At 44.9% G+C, this 23714-nt stretch overlaps 1 protein-coding gene across 5 annotated transcripts in view; it reads left to right on the top strand.

The window, feature by feature from the left end:
• LOC140428040 (collagen alpha-1(XII) chain-like) overlaps positions 1-23714 on the top strand; it is a 462913-nt gene that overhangs the window by 188699 nt on the left and 250500 nt on the right. For all 5 annotated transcript variants that reach the window (XM_072514040.1, XM_072514030.1, XM_072514048.1 and 2 more), the window contains 3 exons: positions 11464-11603; positions 14086-14215; positions 20817-20962. In XM_072514040.1, the coding sequence (XP_072370141.1) occupies positions 11464-11603; positions 14086-14215; positions 20817-20962 (416 nt within the window). The remainder of the gene's footprint in view (positions 1-11463; positions 11604-14085; positions 14216-20816; positions 20963-23714) is intronic.

Below are 23714 nucleotides of genomic sequence, written 5' to 3'. Positions count from 1 at the left end.
GCGACTAGGGGCTTTTCACAGTGACTTCATTGCAGTATTAATGTAAGCCTACTTGTGACAATAAAGATTATTATTATTACAACCTTGAAATGTCCAAACCTTTTTTCAGCATTTATTGAAGAGGTCCTTTAAAGTACATCACTATATAATATAGGACACTGGCAGCCACATTGTGCACTGCGAGTTTCCAAAGATGGCATTGTGAAATGACCATAGAGTGATGTTGGCTGAAGGTCAAATATGAGCTAGGATACTGTGGATAACTCCCCTCCACATCTTTGAAAAGTGATACGTACCTTTTATGTCCAGCTGTGAGTGCAGTCTGTGCATCTGTTTAATGACTCATTTGAAAGGCATTGGGCGGGATTTTCCAAACCCTCGAGCAGCGTGCTTTCCAGCAGTTGAGGCGGCCCACCATTGGCTGGTGGCGGGATTGTCTGGACCAGCCAATGTCTACAGGGTTTTGCGTGGCCCGCACCCTCCGCTGCTGAGGAACATGCTGCAGGGGGTTGGCATTGGCAGGACTGGAAGATCTTGCCAACGGGAAGGGCCAAGAAATTGCATTCAATACCTCCAATGGGGTAGCACTACCTCGGTACAGAGGTACCAGCCTGGACAAAACAAGATACAACCTCATAGCTTTCTGACCTGGAGCGGAGATATGGGGCGGGATTCTCCGACACCCCCCCGCCGGGTCAGAGAATCGCCGGGGCTGGCCTGAACCCCCCGCCCCCCCCCCCCCCCCCCGCCGGTTGCCGAATTCTCCGGCACCGGATATTCGGCGGGGGTGGGAATCGCGCCGCGCCGGTTAGCGGGCCCCCCCGGCGATTCTCCGGCCTGCGATGGGCCGAAGTCCCGCTGCTGGAATGCCTGTCCCGCCGGCGAGAATCAAACCACCTCTCTTACCGGTGGGACAAGGCGACACGGGCGGGCTCCGCGGTCCTGGCGGGGGGGGGGGGGGTGGCGCGGGGCGATCTGGCCCCGGGGGGTGCCCCCACGGTGGCCTGGCCCGCGATCGGGGCCCACCGATCCGCGGGCGGGCCTGTGCCGTGGGGACACTCTTTTCCTTCCGCCTTCGCCATGGTCTCCACTATGGAGGAGGCGGAAGAGACCCCCTCCACTGCGCATGCGCAGGGATGCCGTGAGCGGCCGCGCATGCGACGCACGGCAAAGTCATTTTCGCGCCAGCTGGTGGGGCACCAAAGGCCTTTCCCGCCAGCTGGCAGGGCGGAAATCAGTCGGGCGCGGGCCTAGCCCCGCAAGGTTAGGGCTCGGCCCCTCAAGATGCGGAGGATTCTGCATCTTTGGGGCGGCGCGATGCCGGACTGATTCGTGCCATTTTTGGCGCCGGTCGGCGGACATCGCGCCGATTGCGGAGAATCCCGCCCCAGATCTAATTATATTGTCTGTCATGCACTTACTGGATATAAATCCCCAAAAATAGTCTTCTTAGTTGTTTAGAAACAGAATCAACTATTGTCCATATTGTGTCCCAACTGACCTTTTGTAATTAATGAGGATCCTGAAGAGGTGAGTCTTTATACCCACAGCTAGGAAATATAGCAACTAAGCAACAGTCCCAGTCCCAGCCAGGACCATCCTGAGAAGCCGGCTCCTTCCTGGGCCGGCTTTTATCTTGGGGAATTAATGAGCCCACTGTTGGGCCCCTGTACTCCACAATCCCCATGGGGAAATCAATCGAGTTATCCCTGCAGGTCTTGTGGCCCATCTGTGAAAAGGAACTATCCTGCTTGTTAGGCAGCTGTGCGTGTCATCCTGCAACCTTTTGGCTTATTGCTTACTGCTGACAGCCCAACAGAGTAGGAAACAGTTCAATTATTTGCTTTCACATGCTTTCCATGCAGAATTTACGAAATCAATGTGTGGAGCGGGAACAGATTGAGTTAGGTTACCAGTAGTAAACAACAGTCTGCTGGCTGGAACCCTTCAGTAGTCACTGTAAACACACGGATTTGGCAGATTCCTCTGGGAAAGCAGGCAGGAGATTGGGCAGAGGAGGCAAAATAGGTGTAGACAGGCTGCCCACTCGTGTTTCAGTTGAAAAGAAGTCTGCAAAATATCAGTGTTAGCCCCCTGCAGTATTTTTTCTTTACACAAGCGAATTCATCACTTTGCTGTCTCTATCAAATTCAAATAGCAAATTCTGGAAATGAGACAACGTGCACCACGTGGACATTCTGTTGCACTGAGTCATACACAGTAATAAAGGTCTGAATTCTAATTTCTGGCCTGTCTTACAATAGCTGGACCTCTGCCATGGGTCACAAACTGGGTTGTTTTAATTGATTGTGTCAGCATGAGTGCGAGTGAGGAAAATATCAATTGCTTCAACTTCTTAATTTAAGTGTCAGCCACAATGATATGTTCAATAAAGGAAACGGACAGACTTCTAATTTAACAGAATGTATAGCAATGTTAACTCTTGGCAAAATAGGAGAGGTTTGGAATGGATGATATGGGTAGCTGGATGTTGCACTTGGAGTGATGGGACAGTGTAGAGGGAGCAGTGTGCTGACTAGCATACACATGATAAGTGAGCTGAGGGTTCTTGATGTGAACACGAGTTGTCAACATGAAAGCTGGTTCATTATTCAGTGTTGGTGTCAGTCATCTCAGCAAACACAAAGTAAATGTTAGTATTGGAAACTGTGTTGAACTTCAAAAGGACATTAACATGTTGGTGGTGTGGCCAGGTTGGAGACAGATGAGGTTCAATGTGGAGAAATGTGAGGTGATGCATTTTGGTAGGAAGAATATGGAGAGACAATATAAAATAAGGGGTAAAACTCAAAAAGGGGTACAAGCGTAGAGGGACCTGGGTGTCTATGAGCATAGATCATTGAAGGTGGCAGGGATAGGTGGAAAGAGAAGTTAATAAAGCATATAGTATTCTGTGCTTTATTAATAGGGGCATAGAGTACAAGAGCAAGGACGCAATGCTGAATTTATACAAGATAATAGTTAGACCTCAGCTGTATTATTGTGCACATTTCTGGGCACCACACTATAGGAAGGAAGTGAGCACATTGGAGAGAGTGCAGAAGAGGTTTAAAATAATGCTTCCAGAGATGAGAATCTTCAGTTGTGAAGATAGATTGGAAAGATTGGGACTGTTCTCTTTGAAGAGAAGAAGGCTGAGAGGTGATTTTATAGAGATGTTCAAAATGACGAGGGGGCTGGATAGAGTAGATAGGAAGAAACTGTTCCCGCTCGTAAAAAGGTCAAGAATGAGAGGGCACAGATTTAAAGTGATTTGCAAAAGTAGAAAATGTGATGTGAGAAAAAAACATTTTCACACAACGAGTGGTTTGGGTCTGAAATGCTCTGCCTGGAAGTATGGTGGTAGCAGGTTCAATCGCGACATTCAAGGGGACATTAGATGATCACTTGAATAGAAACAATGTGCAGGGGTACGGGTACAAGGCAGGGGTATGGTACTAAGTCATGATGCTCATTTAGAAAGCACATGCAGACGCGATGGGCCAAATGGCCTCCTTTTCCGTTCTATCAATTCTGTGATTCTGAAGCAAAAAATGAAACATACTTCCGGAGGATGACTGAAAAATGTGGACTAAATGATCTCTAAATGACTGGAGATGATCCCTGTATTGTCTGAAAAATCTGTGAAGACTGTCCCATCTGTATGAAGTACAGGAGAAATTGTAGAAAATCTAGATGCATAAATTTCAAGAGAAAACGGTTAAGCAGCAAACTGTGTAGATAAAGCATTAATATAATGTAAACAAAGCAACAATCTCATCAGTGTAGATAAAGCATTAGTATAATGTAGACAAAGCAACAATCTCATCAGTGTAGATAAAGCAGTAGGATAATGTAGACAAAGCAACAATCTCATCCGTGTAAAGCATTAGTATAATGTAGACAAAGCAACAATCTCATCAGTGTAGATAAAGCATTAGTATAATGTAGACAAAGCAACAATCTCATCAATGTAGATAAAGCATTGGTATAATGTAGACAAAGCAACAATCTCATCAGTGTAGATAAAGCATTGGTATAATGTTGACAAAGCAACAATCTCATCAGTGTAGATAAAGCATTAGTATAATGTAGACAAAGCAACAATCTCATCAATGTAGATAAAGCATTGGTATAATGTAGACAAAGCAACAATCTCATCAGTGTAGATAAAGCATTGGTATAATGTAGACAAAGCAACAATCTCATCAGTGTAGATAAAGCATTGGTATAATGTAGGCAAAGTAACAATCTCATCATTGTAGATAAAGCATTAGTATAATGTAGACAAAGCAACAATCTCATCAGTGTAGATAAAGCATTTGTATAATGTAGACAAAGCAACAATCTCATCAGTGTAGATAAAGCATAAGTATAATGTAGACAAAGCAACAATCTCATCAGTGTAGATAAAGCATTGGTATAATGTAGACAAAGCAACAATTTCATCAGTGTACATAAAGCATTGGTATAATGTAGGCAAAGCAACAATCTCATCAGTGTAGATAACGCATTGGTATAATGTAGACAAAGCAACAATCTCATCTGTGTAGATAAAGCATTGGTATAATGTAGGCAAAGCAACAATCTCATCAGTGTAGATAAAGCATTAGTATAATGAAGACAAAGCAACAATCTCATCAGTGTAGATAAAGCATGAGTATAATGTAGACAAAGCAACAATCTCATCAATGTAGATAAAGCATTGGTATAATGTAGACAAAGCAACAATCTCATCAGTGTAGATAAAGCATTAGCATAATGTAGACAAAGCAACATTCTCATCAGTGTAGATAAAGCATTAATATAATGTAGACAAAGCAACAATCTCATCAGTTTAGATAAAGCATTAATATAATGTAGACAAAGCAACAATCTCATCAGTGTAGATAAAGCATTAATATAATGTAGACAAAGCAACAATCTCATCAATGTAGATAAAGCATTGGTATAATGTAGACAATGCAACAATCTCATCAGTGTAGATAAAGCATTGGTATAATGTAGACAAAGCAACAATCTCATCAGTGTAGATAAAGCATTGGTATAATGTAGGCAAAGCAACAATCTCATCAGTGTAGATAAAGCATTAGTATAATTTAGACAAAGCAACAATCTCATCAGTGTAGATAAAGCATTGGTATAATGTTGACAAAGCAACAATCTCATCAGTGTAGATGAAGCATTGGTATAATGTAGGCAAAGCAACAATCTCATCAGTGTAGATAAAGCATTGGTATAATGTAGGCAAAGCAACAATCTCATCAGTGTAGATAAAGCATTAGTATAATGTAGACAAAGCAACAATCTCATCAGTGTAGATAAAGCATTAGTATAATGTAGACAAAGCAACAATCTCATCAATGTAGATAAAGCATTGGTATAATGTAGACAAAGCAACAATCTCATCAGTGTAGATAAAGCATTAGCATAATGTAGACAAAGCAACATTCTCATCAGTGTCGATAAAGCATTAATATAATGTAGACAAAGCAACAATCTCATCAGTTTAGATAAAGCATTAATATAATGTAGACAAAGCAACAATCTCATCAGTGTAGATAAAGCATTAATATAATGTAGACAAAGCAACAATCTCATCAATGTAGATAAAGCATTGGTATAATGTAGACAATGCAACAATCTCATCAGTGTAGATAAAGCATTGGTATAATGTTGACAAAGCAACATTCTCATCAGTGTAGATAAAGCATTAATATAATGTAGACAAAGCAACAATCTCATCAGTTTAGATAAAGCATTAATATAATGTAGACAAAGCAACAATCTCATCAGTGTAGATAAAGCATTGGTATAATGTAGGCAAAGCAACAATCTCATCAGTGTAGATAAAGCATTAGTATAATGTAGACAAAGCAACAATCTCATTAGTGTAGATAAAGCATTGGTATAATGTTGACAAAGCAACAATCTCATCAGTGTAGATAAAGCATTGGTATAATGTAGACAATGCAACAATCTCATCAGTGTAGATAAAGCATTGGTATAATGTAGACAAAGCAACAATCTCATCAGTGTAGATAAAGCATTGGTATAATGTAGGCAAAGCAACAATCTCATCAGTGTAGATAAAGCATTAGTATAATTTAGACAAAGCAACAATCTCATCAGTGTAGATAAAGCATTGGTATAATGTTGACAAAGCAACAATCTCATCAGTGTAGATAAAGCATTGGTATAATGTAGGCAAAGCAACAATCTCATCAGTGTAGATAAAGCATTGGTATAATGTAGGCAAAGCAACAATCTCATCAGTGTAGATAAAGCATTAGTATAATGTAGACAAAGCAACAATCTCATCAGTGTAGATAAAGCATTAGTATAATGTAGACAAAGCAACAATCTCATCAATGTAGATAAAGCATTGGTATAATGTAGACAAAGCAACAATCTCATCAGTGTAGATAAAGCATTGGTATAATGTAGACAAAGCAACAATCTCATCAGTGTAGATAAAGCATTGGTATAATGTAGGCAAAGCAACAATCTCATCAGTGTAGATAAAGCATTAGTATAATGTAGACAAAGCAACAATCTCATTAGTGTAGATAAAGCATTGGTATAATGTTGACAAAGCAACAATCTCATCAGTGTAGATAAAGCATTGGTATAATGTAGGCAAAGCAACAATCTCATCAGTGTAGATAAAGCATTGGTATAATGTAGGCAAAGCAACAATCTCATCAGTGTAGATAAAGCATTAGTATAATGTAGACAAAGCAACAATCTCATCAATGTAGATAAAGCATTGGTATAATGTAGACAAAGCAACAATCTCATCAGTGTAGATAAAGCATTAGCATAATGTAGACAAAGCAACATTCTCATCAGTGTAGATAAAGCATTAATATAATGTAGACAAAGCAACAATCTCATCAGTTTAGATAAAGCATTAATATAATGTAGACAAAGCAACAATCTCATCAGTGTAGATAAAGCATTAATATAATGTAGACAAAGCAACAATCTCATCAATGTAGATAAAGCATTGGTATAATGTAGACAATGCAACAATCTCATCAGTGTAGATAAAGCATTGGTATAATGTAGACAAAGCAACAATCTCATCAGTGTAGATAAAGCATTGGTATAATGTAGGCAAAGCAACAATCTCATCAGTGTAGATAAAGCATTAGTATAATTTAGACAAAGCAACAATCTCATCAGTGTAGATAAAGCATTGGTATAATGTTGACAAAGCAACAATCTCATCAGTGTAGATAAAGCATTGGTATAATGTAGGCAAAGCAACAATCTCATCAGTGTAGATAAAGCATTGGTATAATGTAGGCAAAACAACAATCTCATCAGTGTAGATAAAGCATTAGTATAATGTAGACAAAGCAACAATCTCATCAGTGTAGATAAAGCATTAGTATAATGTAGACAAAGCAACAATCTCATCAATGTAGATAAAGCATTGGTATAATGTAGGAAAAGCAACAATCTCATCAGTGTAGATAAAGCATTAGCATAATGTAGACAAAGCAACATTCTCATCAGTGTAGATAAAGCATTAATATAATGTAGACAAAGCAACAATCTCATCAGTTTAGATAAAGCATTAATATAATGTAGACAAAGCAACAATCTCATCAGTGTAGATAAAGCATTAATATAATGTAGACAAAGCAACAATCTCATCAATGTAGATAAAGCATTGGTATAATGTAGACAATGCAACAATCTCATCAGTGTAGATAAAGCATTGGTATAATGTAGACAAAGCAACAATCTCATCAGTGTAGATAAAGCATTGGTATAATGTAGGCAAAGCAACAATCTCATCAGTGTAGATAAAGCATTAGTATAATGTAGACAAAGCAACAATCTCATTAGTGTAGATAAAGCATTGGTATAATGTTGACAAAGCAACAATCTCATCAGTGTAGATAAAGCATTGGTATAATGTAGGCAAAGCAACAATCTCATCAGTGTAGATAAAGCATTGGTATAATGTAGGCAAAGCAACAATCTCATCAGTGTAGATAAAGCATTAGTATAATGTAGACAAAGCAACAATCTCATCAGTGTAGATAAAGCATTAGTATAATGTAGACAAAGCAACAATCTCATCAGTGTAGATAAAGCATTAGTATAATGTAGACAAAGCAACAATCTCATCAGTGTAGATAAAGCATTAGTATAATGTAGACAAAGCAACAATCTCATCAGTGTAGATAAAGCATTAGTATAATGTAGACAAAGCAACAATCTCATCAGTGTAGATAAAGCATTAGTATAATGTAGACAAAGCAACAATCTCATCAGTGTAGATAAAGCATTAGTATAATGTTGACAAAGCAACAATCTCATCAATGTAGATAAAGCATTGGTATAATGTAGACAAAACAACAATCTCATCAGTGTAGATAAAGCATTGGTATAATGTAGGCAAAGCAACAATCTCCTCAGTGTAGATAAAGCATTAGTATAATGTAGACAAAGCAACAATCTCATCAGTGTAGATAAAGCATTAGTATAATGTAGGCAAAGCAACAATCTCATCAGTGTAGATAAAGCATTAGTATAATGTAGACAAAGCAACAATCTCATCAGTGTAGATAAAGCATTCGTATAATGTAGACAAAGCAACAATCTCATCAGTGTAGATAAAGCATTAGTATAATGTAGACAAAGCAACAATCTCATCAGTGTAGATAAAGCATTGGTATAATGTAGACAAAGCAACAATCTCATCAGTGTAGATAAAGCATTGGTATAATGTAGGCAAAGCAACAATCTCATCAGTGTAGATAAAGCATTGGTATAATGTAGACAAAGCAACAATCTCATCAGTGTAGATAAAGCATTAGTATAATGTAGACAAAGCAACAATCTCATCAGTGTAGATGAAGCATTAGTATAATGTAGGCAAAGCAACAATCTCATCAGTGTAGATAAAGCATTAGTATAATGTAGACAAAGCAACAATCTCATCAATGTAGATAAAGCATTGGTATAATGTAGACAAAGCAACAATCTCATCAGTGTAGATAAAGCATTAGTATAATGTAGACAAAGCAACAATCTCATCAGTGTAGATAAAGCATTAGTATAATGTAGACAAAGCAACAATCTCATCAGTGTAAATAAAGCATCAGTATAATGTAGGCAAAGCAACAATCTCATCAGTGTAGATAAAGCATTAGTATAATGTAGACAAAGCAACAATCTCATCAATGTAGATAAAGCATTAATATAATGTAGACAAAGCAACAATCTCATCAGTGTAGATAAAGCATTAATATAATGTAGACAAAGCAACAATCTCATCAGTGTAGATAAAGCATTAATATAATGTAGGCAAAGCAACAATCTCATCAATGTAGATAAAGCATTGGTAAAATGTAGACAAAGCAACAATCTCATCAGTGTAGATAAAGCATTAGTATAATGTAGACAAAGCAACAATCTCATCAGTGTAGATAAAGCATTAGTATAATGTAGACAAAGCAACAATCTCATCAATGTAGATAAAGCATTGGTATAATGTAGACAAAGCAACAATCTCATCAGTGTAGATAAAGCATTGGTATAATGTAGACAAAGCAACAATCTCATCAGTGTAGATAAAGCATTAATATAATGTAGACAAAGCAACAATCTCATCAGTGCAGATAAAGCATTAGTATAATGTAGACAAAGCAACAATCTCATCAGTGTAGATAACGCATTGGTATAATGTAGACAAAGCAACAATCTCATCAGTGTAGATAAAGCATTAATATAATGTGGACAAAGCAACAATCTCATCAGTGTAGATAAAGCATTAATATAATGTAGGCAAAGCAACAATCTCATCAATGTAGATAAAGCATTGGTATAATGCAGACAAAGCAACAATCTCAGCAGTGTAGATAAAGCATTGGTATAATGTAGACAAAGCAACAATCTCATCAGTGTAGATAAAGCATTGGTATAATGTAGACAAAGCAACAATCTCATCAGTGTAGATAAAGCATTAGTATAATGTAGGCAAAGCAACAATCTCATCAGTGTAGATAAAGCATTAGTATAATGTAGACAAAGCAACAATCTCATCAGTGTAGATAAAGCATTAGTATAATGTAGACAAAGCAACAATCTCATCAGTGTAGATAAAGCATTGGTATAATGTAGACAAAGCAACAATCTCATCAGTGTAGATAAAGCATTGGTATAATGTAGGCAAAGCAACAATCTCATCAGTGTAGATAAAGCATTAGTATAATGTAGACAAAGCAACAATCTCATCAGTGTAGATAAAGCATTAGTATAATGTAGACAAAGCAACAATCTCATCAGTGTAGATAAAGCATTGGTATAATGTAGACAAAGCAACAATCTCATCAGTGTAGATAAAGCATTGGTATAATGTAGGCAAAGCAACAATCTCATCAGTGTAGATAAAGCATTAGTATAATGTAGACAAAGCAACAATCTCATCAGTGTAGATAAAGCATTAGTATAATGTAGACAAAGCAACAATCTCATCAGTGTAGATAAAGCATTAGTATAATGTAGACAAAGCAACAATCTCATCAGTGCAGATAAAGCATTAGTATAATGTAGACAAAGCAACAATCTCATCAATGTAGATAAAGAATTAATATAATGTAGACAAAGCAACAATCTCATCAGTGTAGATAAAGCATTAGTATAATGTAGACAAAGCAACAATCTCATCAGTGTAGATAAAGCATTAGTATAATGTAGACAAAGCAACAATCTCATCAGTGTAGATAAAGCATTGGTATAATGTAGACAAAGCAACAATCTCATCAGTGTAGATAAAGCATTGGTATAATGTAGACAAAGCAACAATCTCATCAGTGTAGATAAAGCATTAATATAATGTAGGCAAAGCAACAATCTCATCAGTGTAGATAAAGGATTAATATAATGTAGACAAAGTAAACACAGAATATATTTTTGACCAAGACCATCAATCTAAACAAATGAGAGTATTTTTAAAAACAGGTAGTAAGAAATGTGCCTGCACTGAATTGGCAATAATGTTATGAAAATTAATTCTCTGGATCTGGGCATTGATGTCAAGACCAGAATTTATTGACCTTATGATGATGGTGGACCTTCTTTCTAAATCTCTGCAGTCCGTGTAATGAATTTGCTGCCTGTGCTGTTGCATAGTGAGGTATAGAAATTTGATCCATTGATGATGGTGGAAAGACAAAGCATGTCGAATTGAGGAGAACATATGACTTGGAGGGATGCTGGGAAGTGCAACTGCTGCCCATCTGTCTTTCCAGGAGGTGGAGGTTGCAGGGTTTGGGTGCTACTGCTATTGAAACTTTAGCAAGTTGCTTGGAATGATCCAGCAGTAAGGTAGGGAAGGACAAGCCACAGGTGAATGCTAAACTGGCAAAGTGAAAAGGATATAATCGCTTTTTCTAATCTAAAGTTCTTACTCATATTCTCTCTTAACATTTGTTGCTATAGATGACTTGTACCCTCCAACAAACCTGGTCACCTCTGAGCCGACTCATCAATCCTTCCGAGTAACCTGGGATCACTCCGATTCAAATTTTGATAGGTATAGGGTGGAATACCAACCCGTGAGTGGAGGGAGAACTGAAGAGGTTAGTTAAGTGATTTTACATGTGGTGGATAAAGGTTAAAGAAATGGGATTGTGACAGCTATTTAAAGAGGGCCATGCTTGTGAGAGAGTAACGGCTGAGAGGTCAAACTGGGATCAGTTGTTGTTGTACCCAGTGGTAAATGCTTATTTTAGATTTGGTTTCCGCTCTTGCCCGAACTCAATATACTGCACTGCACACTGTACAGTAGGAGCATTAACAGGAAAGTCATCCAACTGTATATTCAAAATGTATATAGTCACATTCTTCTTTCGGTTCATGGGGCTCACAAGACTTTAGTGCTTTGCTTTAACATTGCTGTAAACCTGGGCACCTCCAACTTCGACCGCGATCATTGTGAGCTTTGCTGAAATTGGTGGAAACGAGAGTGGCTGTAAACTAAAACTAACTCTCATGGGAATATAGCATGAGATTGGCACCTGAGGTCCATCCTTTTTGCACAAGGTGGGGTCCTTTGGTTTCAAAACTAAGTGCTCCTGCCAGTGGAGAATCAGGACTGTGCTAGGAGCACCACCGAGATGCTATTCTTTACTCTGACGGAGAGCACGCCCGTCTCCCTCCATTTACTAGTCTCGGGCCATTGTTTTGAATGGGGCCACCAATCCCAGCGTCCAGAGATAGGCTCCCTCCCCCCCACAATGCAAATGTTGACCCCCACCACTGACAAGGGGAGTACCCCCAACCCCTCATCAAGGAGGGGCATTCTCCCTCCCACCAGAAGGATAATGGATTACATCCCCTATACTACGCACACGAGGGTGACCCGACCCCACCCCCAGCAACAAGTCCTTTCAGCCCCCAGCTTCAGCCACCCTCCTTCAGGCTCCCCTTCAGCCACCTTCCCTGCCACCAGGCCCTCCTTCAGCCCCCTTTAGGCCTTGACCCCTGGCTTTGCCAATGGTGCCCTGCCCTCTGGCACCATGACACTGACACACTGGCAGAGACAGCCTGGTCTGCAACGCTGGACCCCAAGGGGGCCAAGGAGGTGAGTCCATTGCTGATGTGCCCTCTACCACTGCCAGGCTGTGGAGGGAGGATCACCCATGGGTCCTGAGTGTTGAGTGGGCTCGAGCTGTGGGTAAGGGATTGGCTCCGGGACCCTCCCCTGGGATGAGGGTCCTGTGTCTCGACTGCCATTCCAGCTCTGAGGAACCTGAAGATCATTCTTGGCATGGTGATCTCAGGCAGCCCTCTGTTCATAATCATTGTCTGACCTGTTTAAACTTTGAAGTGGCCTTCTCACTCTGAACTGCTCTGCCTGACAGCTGATGAGCAGATCAGACAGTTCATTGAAGATTCAAGTCAGGAAGACTTTTCCTTTGATCACTTCTGATCCCTCAGCCCGATGCTTTTAAAACTGCTGCTTTCTAAAGTATTGGTGCCTTCCCAGGAAGCCCATAACTCTAGAAAAGCTTCAAAATCTCCCGAGATCCTTTGAAATGCTTAGCATTCATTCAGTTTCACAATGCAGTACCTTTAACTATCCTTTAATTGACGGCTTGACAATAGGTTTGTTTATTTATCTGGCCACTTCAACAATGCTAAGTGCTTTCTGTGGTTGGAAAAGAATAAGTGAATACATATGAGCCGTTTGCATATTCCTGCCACAGGGGGGAAGCCTGCTCTGCCGGCGGGCGGGATCGGAGACTGAGGACATGGGTCAGCTGACAGGCGTCAAATCCGTTTGATGTCTCACTGTGTAATCTTACAAATGTGCAAATGGCTCAGGGATTCTGTTGCCCACAGGGGCCAGCACTGCTCCAGCTGTCGTATGTGGCCCTGCACTGCGGGTCCGCGCAAGCGTGCGGCGTCACGCAACATGGCGGAACCACAGTGGGCCGGCGTGGAAGAAGGTAGGCCCCCCCCCCCAGATCGCACGCCCCCGCCGATCGGTGGCCCCCGATCACAGGCCTGGCCGTCATGGTGCCCCCCTGAGACTGATCCCCCCCCACCCCCCCAAAAAGGATGGCCACAGCAGCCGCGACGTCAAGCTCCGGCCGTGAACCACACCGGCGGGAACTTACCGGTCGACCGCGGAGAATCGCCACGGGGGCCTCTTTCAACGGCCCCTGACCGGCGCCGCGTCAACCATGCGCGCGCGACTGACGCTGATTCTCCGGTCGCCGGAGGATCGCGTCACGCCGTCAGACCGTTGTCGGGGGCCACCAACTCCGATTCTCCGAGCCACCGCGGGCTCGGAGAATCCCGGACAACGTGTTCAATGGAATTCCTCCTTCCCACCATTTCCAGAAAGGCATTAACCCCTTTATTTCAGATGGTTTCAGAAAAGTTACAGACATAGGAATTTTGTGCAGACATGTTGGTTACAAATATTGCATGGGTTAGATTCAAGACTCAAAACTTTTGATTGTGTACAAAGTGGGCAAAGTCTTTGTCTCTTTGCTTGCATTCTTTTGTGGTTCCATTTCACAGTATTCTAATGTGAACAATGTGCTGTTTTAGGTGCTAGTTAGTGGAAGAACCAAGACTACAGTACTGACAAACCTGCAACCTGAAACAGAGTATCTTGTGAATGTGTATGGATTGCTGGAAGGGGAGATAAGTGAACCTCTTACAGGAACAGAGACCACAAGTGAGTCAGATATTATCTTCTTTCTTTTGTCCTTGCTTCCATTAAGAAGTCTGTGTTTGTCAAATCTTTTTGATTAGTTTGTTTGAAAATGCTTTGGTAAAACGTCCATTGAAACGCCCATGGCCTCGAGTAACTTGTGAGCGTTGTTGCAGTGAAACTAATAAAGGGCTCTCTTGCCTGATGTTTCCTAAATATGCAAAAAAGATCTGCCATACAATTTGTTTTGGTGCACATGTAGCTGTGACTTATAATTTTGAGCTGTTCTGAATGTTCGAGCCCACCTTTAAAACTTCCCTTTGTCTTCCGTACTCCCAAGTTCTCGATATTCTTCCAGACAGCACTCTGTCTCACTTCATATTAGCTGACATTGTGATTGAAATTCCTCTCCCAATTAAAAACAGAGGAAGGAGGATAAATATTAAACCAGGAATTGAATTAATTTGTGGCATTCCTAATTTTATGCTTTCCTTGGCTTGTCAGTTCTACACACCATTGTTCCCATTGAAAAGGCACCCAGATGGCTGTCAGGATCCCAAGTGTTTCTGCTGTTGGTCGATGGTTATTGGGAAGCAATGTGTGTGATTTAACACCCAAAACACAGAGTCACATTTTGAATGACCTGCTGTCAAACGGGACTCTGTTTTTCTTGGCTTTGGTGAGGAACACCCCGCCAAGGCCGCTCCTCCCTCATTTCCTGCACTGACGAGCTTGTCACTGCAGGAAGAGATCGGGGTGCCATTTTTAAATGCCGCCCAAATCTCTTGACCCCCCCAATAGATTCCCCACCCCACCCCATCTCTTAAGGGCAGGGCACCCCAGGCATGATCCCTGGCACAGGCAGCCTGGCACCTGGGTACCTTGGCAATGCAGGCCTGACACCCTGGCAGTGCCCCTGACATCATGACAGTGGCACCCAAGCACCCTGGCAGTACCAGGCTGGCAGCGTCAAGGTGCTCAGGTGCCAGCAGATCCCAACCATTTGAGGGCCTCCGATGGCCTTGGAGATGGCCCCCCAGATACTGTTATAGAACATAGAACAGTACAGCACTTTGGCCCATGATGTTGTGCCGACCATTTATCCTAATCTAAGATCAATCTAACCTACACCCCTTCAATTTACTGCTGTCCTTTTGCCTGTCCAAATGTCCAGTTGCTTAAATGTCCCCAATGACTCTGACTCCACCACCTCTGCTGGCAGTGCATTCCACGCAACCACCACTCTCTGTGTAAAGAACCTACCTCTGACATTTCCCCTATACCTTCCTCCAATCACCTTAAAATTAAGTCCGCTCATGACAGCCATTTCCACCCTGGGGCAAAGTCTCTGGCTATCCACTCTATCCATTCCTCTCATCACCTTGTACACCTCTATCAAGTCACCTCTCTGCCTTCTTCGCTCCAGTGAGAAAAGCCCTAGCTCCCTCAACTTTTCTTCATAACTCTTGCCCTCCAGTACAGGCAGCATCCAGGTAAATCTCCTCTGCACCCTCTCCAAAGCATCCACATCCTTCCTATAATGAGGCGACCAGAACGGGACACAATATTCCAAGTGTGGTCTAACCAGGGTTTTATAAACCTCGCAGTTCTTAAACTCAGTCCCCCTGTTAATGAAAGCCAACACACCATACGCCTTCTTAACAACCCTATCAACCTGGGTGGCAACTTTGAAGGATCTATGTACGTGGACCCCAAGATCCTTCTGTTCCTCCACACTTCCAAGAATCCTGGGCGTCATTCTCCGACCCCCCGCCGGGTCGGAGAATGGCCGTTGGCCGCCGTGAATCCCGCCCCCGCCCCCGCCGAAGTCTCCGCTCCCGGAGATTGGGCGGGGGCGGGAATCCAGCCGCGCCGGTTGGCGGGACCCCCCGCTGGATTCTCCGGCCCGGATGGGCCGAAGTCCCGCCCAGGAATTGCCTGTCCCGCCGACGTAAATCAAACCTGGTATTTACCGGCGGGACCAGGCGGCGTGGGCGGGCTCCGGGGTCCTGGGGGGGGGCGCGGGGCGATCTGACCCCGGGGGGTGCCCCCACGGTGGCCTGGCCCGCGATCGGGGCCCACCGATCCGCGGGCGGGCCTGTGCCGTGGGGGCACTCTTTCCCTTCCGCCTCCGCTACGGCCTCCACCATGGCGGAGGCGGAAGAGACTCTCCCCACTGCGCATGCGCGGGAAACTTTCGGCGGCCGCTGACGCTCCCGCGCATGCGCGGGGAAACTGACAGCGGCCGCTGACGCTCCCGCGCATGCGCCGCATTTCCGCGCCAGCTGGCGGGGCAACAAACGCCATTTCCGCCAGCTGGCGGGGCGGAAATCCCTCCGGCGTCGGCCTAGCCCCTCAATGTTGGGGCTAGGCCGCCAAAGATGCGGAGACTTCCGCACCTTTTTGCCGGCGCGATGCCCGTCTGATTTGCGCCGGCTTTGGCGCCAGTCGGCGGGCATCCCGCCGTTGGGGGAGAATTTCGCCCCCTGTCTTTAACCCTGTATTCAGCATTCAAATTTGACCTTCCAAAATGAATCACTTCACATTTATCCAGGTTGAACTCCATCTGCCACTTCTCAGCCCAGCTCTGCATCCTGTCAATGTCCTATTGTAACCTGCAACATCCCTCAACACTATCTACAACTCAATCAACCTTCGTGACATCAGCCAAACGTACTAAACCACCCTTCCACTTCTTCATCCAAGTCATTTATAAAACCACAAAGAGCAGAGGTCCCAGAACAGATCCCTGCGGGATACCACTGGTCACCGACCTCTAGGCGGAATACTTTCCATCTACTACCACTCGCTGTCTTCTTTCAGCCAACCAAGTCTGTATCCAGACAGCCAAATGTCCCTGCATCCCATACCCCCTGTCTTTCTGGATGAGCCTACCATGGGGAACCTTCTCAAATGCCTTACTGAAATCCATATGCACCACATCCACTACCCGACCTTCATCAATGTGTCTCGTCACATCCTCAAAGAATTCAATGAGGCCTGTGAAGCATGGCCTGCCCCTCACAAAGCCATGCTGACTATCTTTAATCAAACTATGGCCGGCAATCTCCCTTTTTGGGGACTATGTCCCCAGGCCTGCTGGAAAGTGGGCGAGAATCACTCCGGACATTTTCCTCAAAAGTCCGGGATGATTCTCCATTTTCCAGGGGCCTAGCAGGGCCCCGGCGTGCGTCCCGCAGCTCTGGCTGCCGGCAGGGCCCTGCTGTCCAGACCGTGTGGCCGCGCAGATGTACGGTGGCAGCAAGCGGGTCCGCGCTGCAGACATGACGGAGCCACACAGCGGGCCCGCACGGAGTAAGGTAAGTACCCCCAGATCATGATGGCCCGCTGATCGGTGACCCCGATCGCGGGCCTGGCGACCGCTGAGGCCCCCCCCCGGAGTCAGATTCCCCCGCCCCCCACCAGGACCGCTGCGGCAGCGGGTCTGAGCTCCGTCTGGGTGGTCCAGATGTAAACCACGCCGGTGGGAGTTCGGCCAGTTACCCGCGGAGAATCGCCGCGGGGGCCTATTTCAGCGGCTCTCGACCGGCGACCGCGCGGGTGTGATTTGCGCCGATTCTCAGCGATCGGCGTCGATTTCCGGCGTGGTCTCGGATAATCCCGGCCTGCGTTTTTCTAAATAATTGTAGTATTCTCTGGAAACGGGTCGGAGAATCATCGGGCGGGGGGGGGGGGGGGCACGATACACGTGATGGCGCTCCGACGCCGGTCCTCCGATTCTCTGGTGACCGAGGAATCGGCACAATTGGCATCGGCGCGGCGCCGGTCGGGGGCCGCTCTACACAGCCCCCCCGGGCAATTCTCTGTGCGCGATGGGCCGAGTGGTCGCCGAGATAGGCCGAGTCCCACCGCCGCCGTTCACACATGGTCGTACCCGGCGGGACCTCACCGTTCATCCTGCAGGAGGGGCGGCCTGGTGGGGGAGGGGTATCCAACCCCGGGGGGGGCCACCACCGTGGCATGGCCCGCGATCGAGGCCTACTGATCGCCGGGCCGGCTTCTCCTGCTGGGGGTCTATTTTACTCTGCGCCGGGCCCCTGTAACTCTCCGCCATGTTGCGTCAGGGCCAGCGCAGAGAAGGCAACTAGCACACATGCACGAGTTTGCGCCGGTCGTAACGGGCATGCGTGAATTCGCACCGGCCGCAGCGTGCATGCGCTGGCCCGCGGCACCTGTTTGACGCCGGTATCAGCAGCCGGAGCTGCGTGAGTCACTCCAGTGCTGTGCTGACCCCCTGTGAGGTGCTGGATCGCTGATCCTGGGGGCCTGTTGACGCCGTCGTAAAACGCGATGGCGTTTACGATGGTGTCAACACTTGGCCTCAGGATCAGAGAATCCCGCCCCCTTTCTCTCAGAAACCTTTCTAGTATTTTGCTCACCACAGACGTAAGACTGACTGGGCTGTAATTCCCAGGGATTTCCCTATTCCCTTTCTTGAACAGGGGAACAATATGCGCATCCCTCCAATCGTCAGGCACTACTCCAGTGGCGAGTGAGGACGCAAATATCATCGCCAACGGCGCAGCAATCTCCTCCCTCGCTTGCCTCAGTAACCTTGGGTATAACCTGTCTGGTCCAGGGGACTTATCTACCCTGATGCTTTTCAAAATTTCCAGCACATCCTTCTTAATATCAACCTGTTTGTGCCTATTAACCTGGTTCACGCTGTTCTTATGAGCAACAAGGTCCCTCGCTTGACTGAATACTGAAGCAACATATTCATTTATGGCCTCCCCTACCTCCTCAGACTTTCGGCACAAGTTCCCTCCTCTATCCATGATCGGCCCTACTCTCACTCTGATCAACCTCTTATTTCTCACATACGTGTATAATGCCTTGGGGTTTTCCTTAATCCTTCCCGCCAGGGCTTTTTCATGACCCTTTCTGGCTCTCCTAAGTCCCTTTTTGCCTTCCTTCCCTGCTACCTTGTAACCCTCTAGAGCCGTGCCAGATCCTTGCTTCCTCAACCTCACGTAAGCTTCCTCCTTCCTCTTGACTAGAATCTCCACTTCTCTTGTCATCCAAGTCTCCTTTACCTAATCATTCCTTCCTCGTCTCAGTGGGACAAAACTATCCAGCACTCTCAGCAAGTGCTCCTTAAACAACTCCCACATTACTGTTGTGCATTTCCCTGAGAACATCTGTTTCCAATTTATGCTCCTCAGCTCCTGTCCAACAACAGTATAATTTCCCCTCCCCAATTATCTCCATGTCTGTGTGAGTCTCAACCCCACAACTGAAAGATGTGCAGGGTAGATGGATTGGCCAAGTTAAATTTCTTCTTAATTGGAAAAAAAATTGGATACTTCAAATTTAAAAAATATATATTTATGAAATTCGCCTCAACCACTCGCTGTGGAAGCAAGACCCACGCGCTCATCAACCTTTGAGCAAAGAGGTTTCACCTGAATTTCTGATTGAATATGTGAGTGACTGTCTGCTGTTTGTGGCATTTGAATTTAGATTTATCCAGAGTACAAGTTTCTTTTCATGATCATTCTTATCAAACCCCTTCAGAATTGTAAAAACCTCTATCAGGCCACTTGTCAACTTTCCCTTTTCTAGGGAAAAAACTGTTCAGTCTTTTCTGAGCCTCTCAAGTTCTGGTATCATCTTGAAATTATTCTTGACACGTTCTCAAGTATCTTCATATACTTTTTAATTTTAAAATTCCATCCTGACTTCCCCAGCCAACTTCTGGCAGAATTAAAAAGGTGCAAAGGTGTGTGTGAATCCATGAGGTTAAACTTAGGAGAATGCAGCAATGCTTCAGTATGCTGTGTTACCACATCCCTCATTATTCCTCATCCCACTTGGAGTCGCTGACTGTACCACAGCACAACAAAAATATGTTTCACTGCTTATTTCTTCTCAGGACACTGGAAGAGCTGAATTTATTGTCCATCCCTCACTATCTTGAGGGAATTAAGAGTCAAGCGTATATGATGAGGTTGAAGTTACCTGTAGGCCTGACCAGGTACAGATGGTAGGCTACACTCCCTGAAGGAACCGTTCAGGTTTATTCACCAATCTGACAGCTTTCATGGCATTATCCAACAAATTACCCAATTTCTTAATTTGTGCAACGTGCAATAATAGGGTTTGAGTTCACGGGCTACAAGGCCAAGAGTAAAGCTTTTGTCCAGTGGGTTAGGTAATGAGTTTTCACTTCAGCCAGATAGATTGTCATCTGAATTAGCTCTGGTTCTGTGTCCAAAACATGTGTCCACCAACAGAGAGTTGATGTGGCAACAGAGCTAGTGCAGTTAGATGTGCTCTTCAGCCCTCAGGTTGAGGCGCATTGCTGGAGCAGTGAAAAGGGAGCTCTTCAACTCACTGTGCTCTCCCTGATCAGGGGGTCTCTGATGCTGATATTTGTTCAGTAATTTGCCATGGATGATTTATGGTCCGTTGCTCTCAGTGCAATTGTGGTCTCTCGCTTGGAATGTTTTGCCTGGAATTTCATTGCTCCTTATTGTTGTGGTCAAAGTCAGAAAATAAGTCTTGGAAATTGAATTGCATCCCAGATACCAGGACGAACAGTTTGACAATGGACAAAAATTATACTTGCTTAATCATAATTTTTTAATGATTTTCTTAACAGTGCCCATTCCTGGTGTGAGAAATCTAAATGTCTACGATGTTACTCCAACCACGATGAATGTCAAATGGGAGCCAGCTACTGGAGCCTCAGGATATATGCTACTCTACGCTCCAGTTAATGCTAGCATACCAACTGTAGAGAAAGAGGTACCGAACAATACCATTGAAATTCAATGGCCCCTTGAGCATTATCTATCAATTTACACCTTGATTATCATTCAGCAAATATTTGCTCTCATTAGCTTCCAGTTGATCTAAGGATCCATATTTTATTTGCTCATGGACTGAAAAGAGAGCAAAGACACTCTCTTTTTTGTACTCAGGATGTTGTGTCATTGGCAAAGCTAATGTTTTTTGCCCATTCACTTGTGCCTGAGGAGGTGGTGTGTAATAAGTCCACGGAGGCAGAGGTTCATTCACCAGATTCCCTTTTATTAACAAAACCAATAGCAGTACAACCAGGTGCGTTCAGCTTGCTGTGTACACTGGGAGTGCAGAGAATCTGACACTCCCTGTTATCTACAAAGAAGAGGTTCTCTGATTGGCCCACTAATCAGGGAACTCGTATTCCAATTGGCTAATCTCAAAGGCCTGTTCTAAATATTATATGGTGGTTATGGTAGAAGTTCTCCTTCAACCACAGTGGTTTTGTACAGCTGAACAGCATGCTAGGCCAATTCAGAGAGAAGCTAAGAGTCAGCCACAAATGTGTGGGACTAAAGACACATGTAAGTTCAGATCAGGCAAGACTTGCAGCTTCCCGAAATGACTCCTGTTTAGCGTTGCTGGTTTGCAGAGTTGCTGGCCTCTGATTGGTGGGACATTCTCCTGGCGATGAACTGAGGTTCTGCCTCATACTAATTAAAGTGCTGTTGCTGAAAAAATGAAGGCAGGATGAGCTGGTTAAGTGGAGGCGGGCTCGCCCCTGATATTTGTGCTGGGGTGTGGATAAACCAGCCTTTGACGTAAATATAGCCGTCTTTGAGCAGTCAATAAATGTTGAAAATAAGACACTGGGGATGATTCTCCCCAAAAATGTCTAATTGTCATTTTGTGCGGGAAAACCAGTGAGAATCTGTCTGCTGTTCCGGTGTGATTTCCACTGGAATCCACCCAGACTTAGGGTGGGATTTACCGACCATAGCTTATTTCTCCCCCACAGATTTCTCCCCCACCTCCCACACCCTCCCTCATAAATAAATAAATAATCTTTATTATTGTAACAAGTAGGCTTACATTATCACTGCAGTGAAGTTACTGTGAAAAGCCCCTAATTTCCGCACTCCAGCACCTGTTCGGGTACACAGAGGGAGAATTCAGAATATCCAATTCACCTAACAGCACGTCTTTCGGGACTTGTTGGAGGAAACCAGAGCACCTGGAGGAAACCCACGCAGACACTGAGAGAACATGCAGACTCCACACAGAGAGTGGCCCAAGCCGGGAATTGAACCCGGGACCCTGGTGCTGTGAAGCAACAGTGCTAACCACTGTGCCACTGTCATGGCCATGAACCTGCGCAGGACCCATCCCTTGACACCCTGGCATAGTCCCCTGTCACCTTGGCAGTGCCAACTCGGTACGCTGACACTGCCAAGGTGCCAGGGGCACTGCCATTCCCTGTCCCCGACCACCCAGGGGCTCCAATGGTCTACGAGCCCCCTGGCATGGCCATTATGTCTGGTTTCAATTTTTGGAAATTGGTAGTGATTCCCACCAGCCTCACCTTGCGCCTGTGGGATCAGTAAATCCCAGAAGCTGGGTGACTGGCTTTGAACGGGTTCAGCACAATTAAATTAGTTTAAAGACTCATTTAAACATGCGAGTTTGGTTCACACCCAAGATAGTATGAAGTGCCACGGGCTGGGAGCATCGCGCTTCATTCTGCGCCCGGAGCAAACCCCGTTCCGTTTAGGGGCTCTCCCGTTATTCTCCGGGAATAGTGGGAGGTGGGCTGGGTGCAATGGGGGCAGGGGACCGCAGAATCGTGCCCACTGATTCTGGACTTGTGACTGGAAAAAGATAATCAGCAAGGTATTAGTGACAAGCAAATAGATTGCAGCTTTGTCGAATGATTTAAAGTTGTTGAACCATCTTATACCAATGGGCACTTTCAAACCAATTGCTTCTTGAAGTCTTTCTTTTCTGTCTTGATCCTCACTCAATTCTCCATTGTCTCCAAGTGTGTCTGGATAATTTCTGCATCATTCAAGGTTGAGAGATGTGAACAGTGCGTACAAGAAAGCTGGGGCGGGATTCTCCGATCCCCCGCCGGTCCGGAGAATCGCCGGGGGGCAGCGTGAATCCCGCCGCGCTGCCCCGACGCCGGCTGCGATTCTCCTGGTGGGACCTGGCTCTGTGGGCAGCCTGCGGAGTCCTCGGGGGGGCGCAGGGGGATCTGGCCCTGGGGAGGGGGGGCCCCCACAGGGGCCTGGCCGATGATCGGGGCCCACCGATCTGCGGGCGGGCCTGTGCCGTAAGGGCACTCTTTCCCTCTGCGCCGGCTGGAGTAACGGTCTGCCATGGCCGACGTGGAGAAGAACCCTCCTGCTCATGCGCTGGGATGACGCCTGTATATGCTGGTGCTCCCGTGCATGCACTAACTCACGTCGGCCGACGGATGCCTTTCAGCGCCACTTGGCGTGGCGCCAAACCCGCCGGCCTAGCTCCTGAAGGTGTGGAGGATTCCGCACCTTCCGGGCGGCCCGATGCCGGAGTGGTTCACGCCACTCCTCGGCACTGGTAGGGCCCGCTCTGCCAGATAGCGAAGAATCCCGCCCCTGTTCCTCACCATCAACAGGATGGCTTGAGTTCTATATTGTGACACATGCTGACCCTAGTAGAAAGATCAAAAAACAAAAATAAATAATCCTTCTCAAGAGGTTCTCAAATGGATGTT

Source organism: Scyliorhinus torazame, chromosome 1, assembly GCF_047496885.1.
Source record: "Scyliorhinus torazame isolate Kashiwa2021f chromosome 1, sScyTor2.1, whole genome shotgun sequence".
NCBI lineage: Eukaryota > Metazoa > Chordata > Chondrichthyes > Carcharhiniformes > Scyliorhinidae > Scyliorhinus > Scyliorhinus torazame.
The sequence above is the reverse complement of the archived record's forward strand: the minus strand, read 5'-3'. Positions and strand labels throughout refer to the sequence as shown.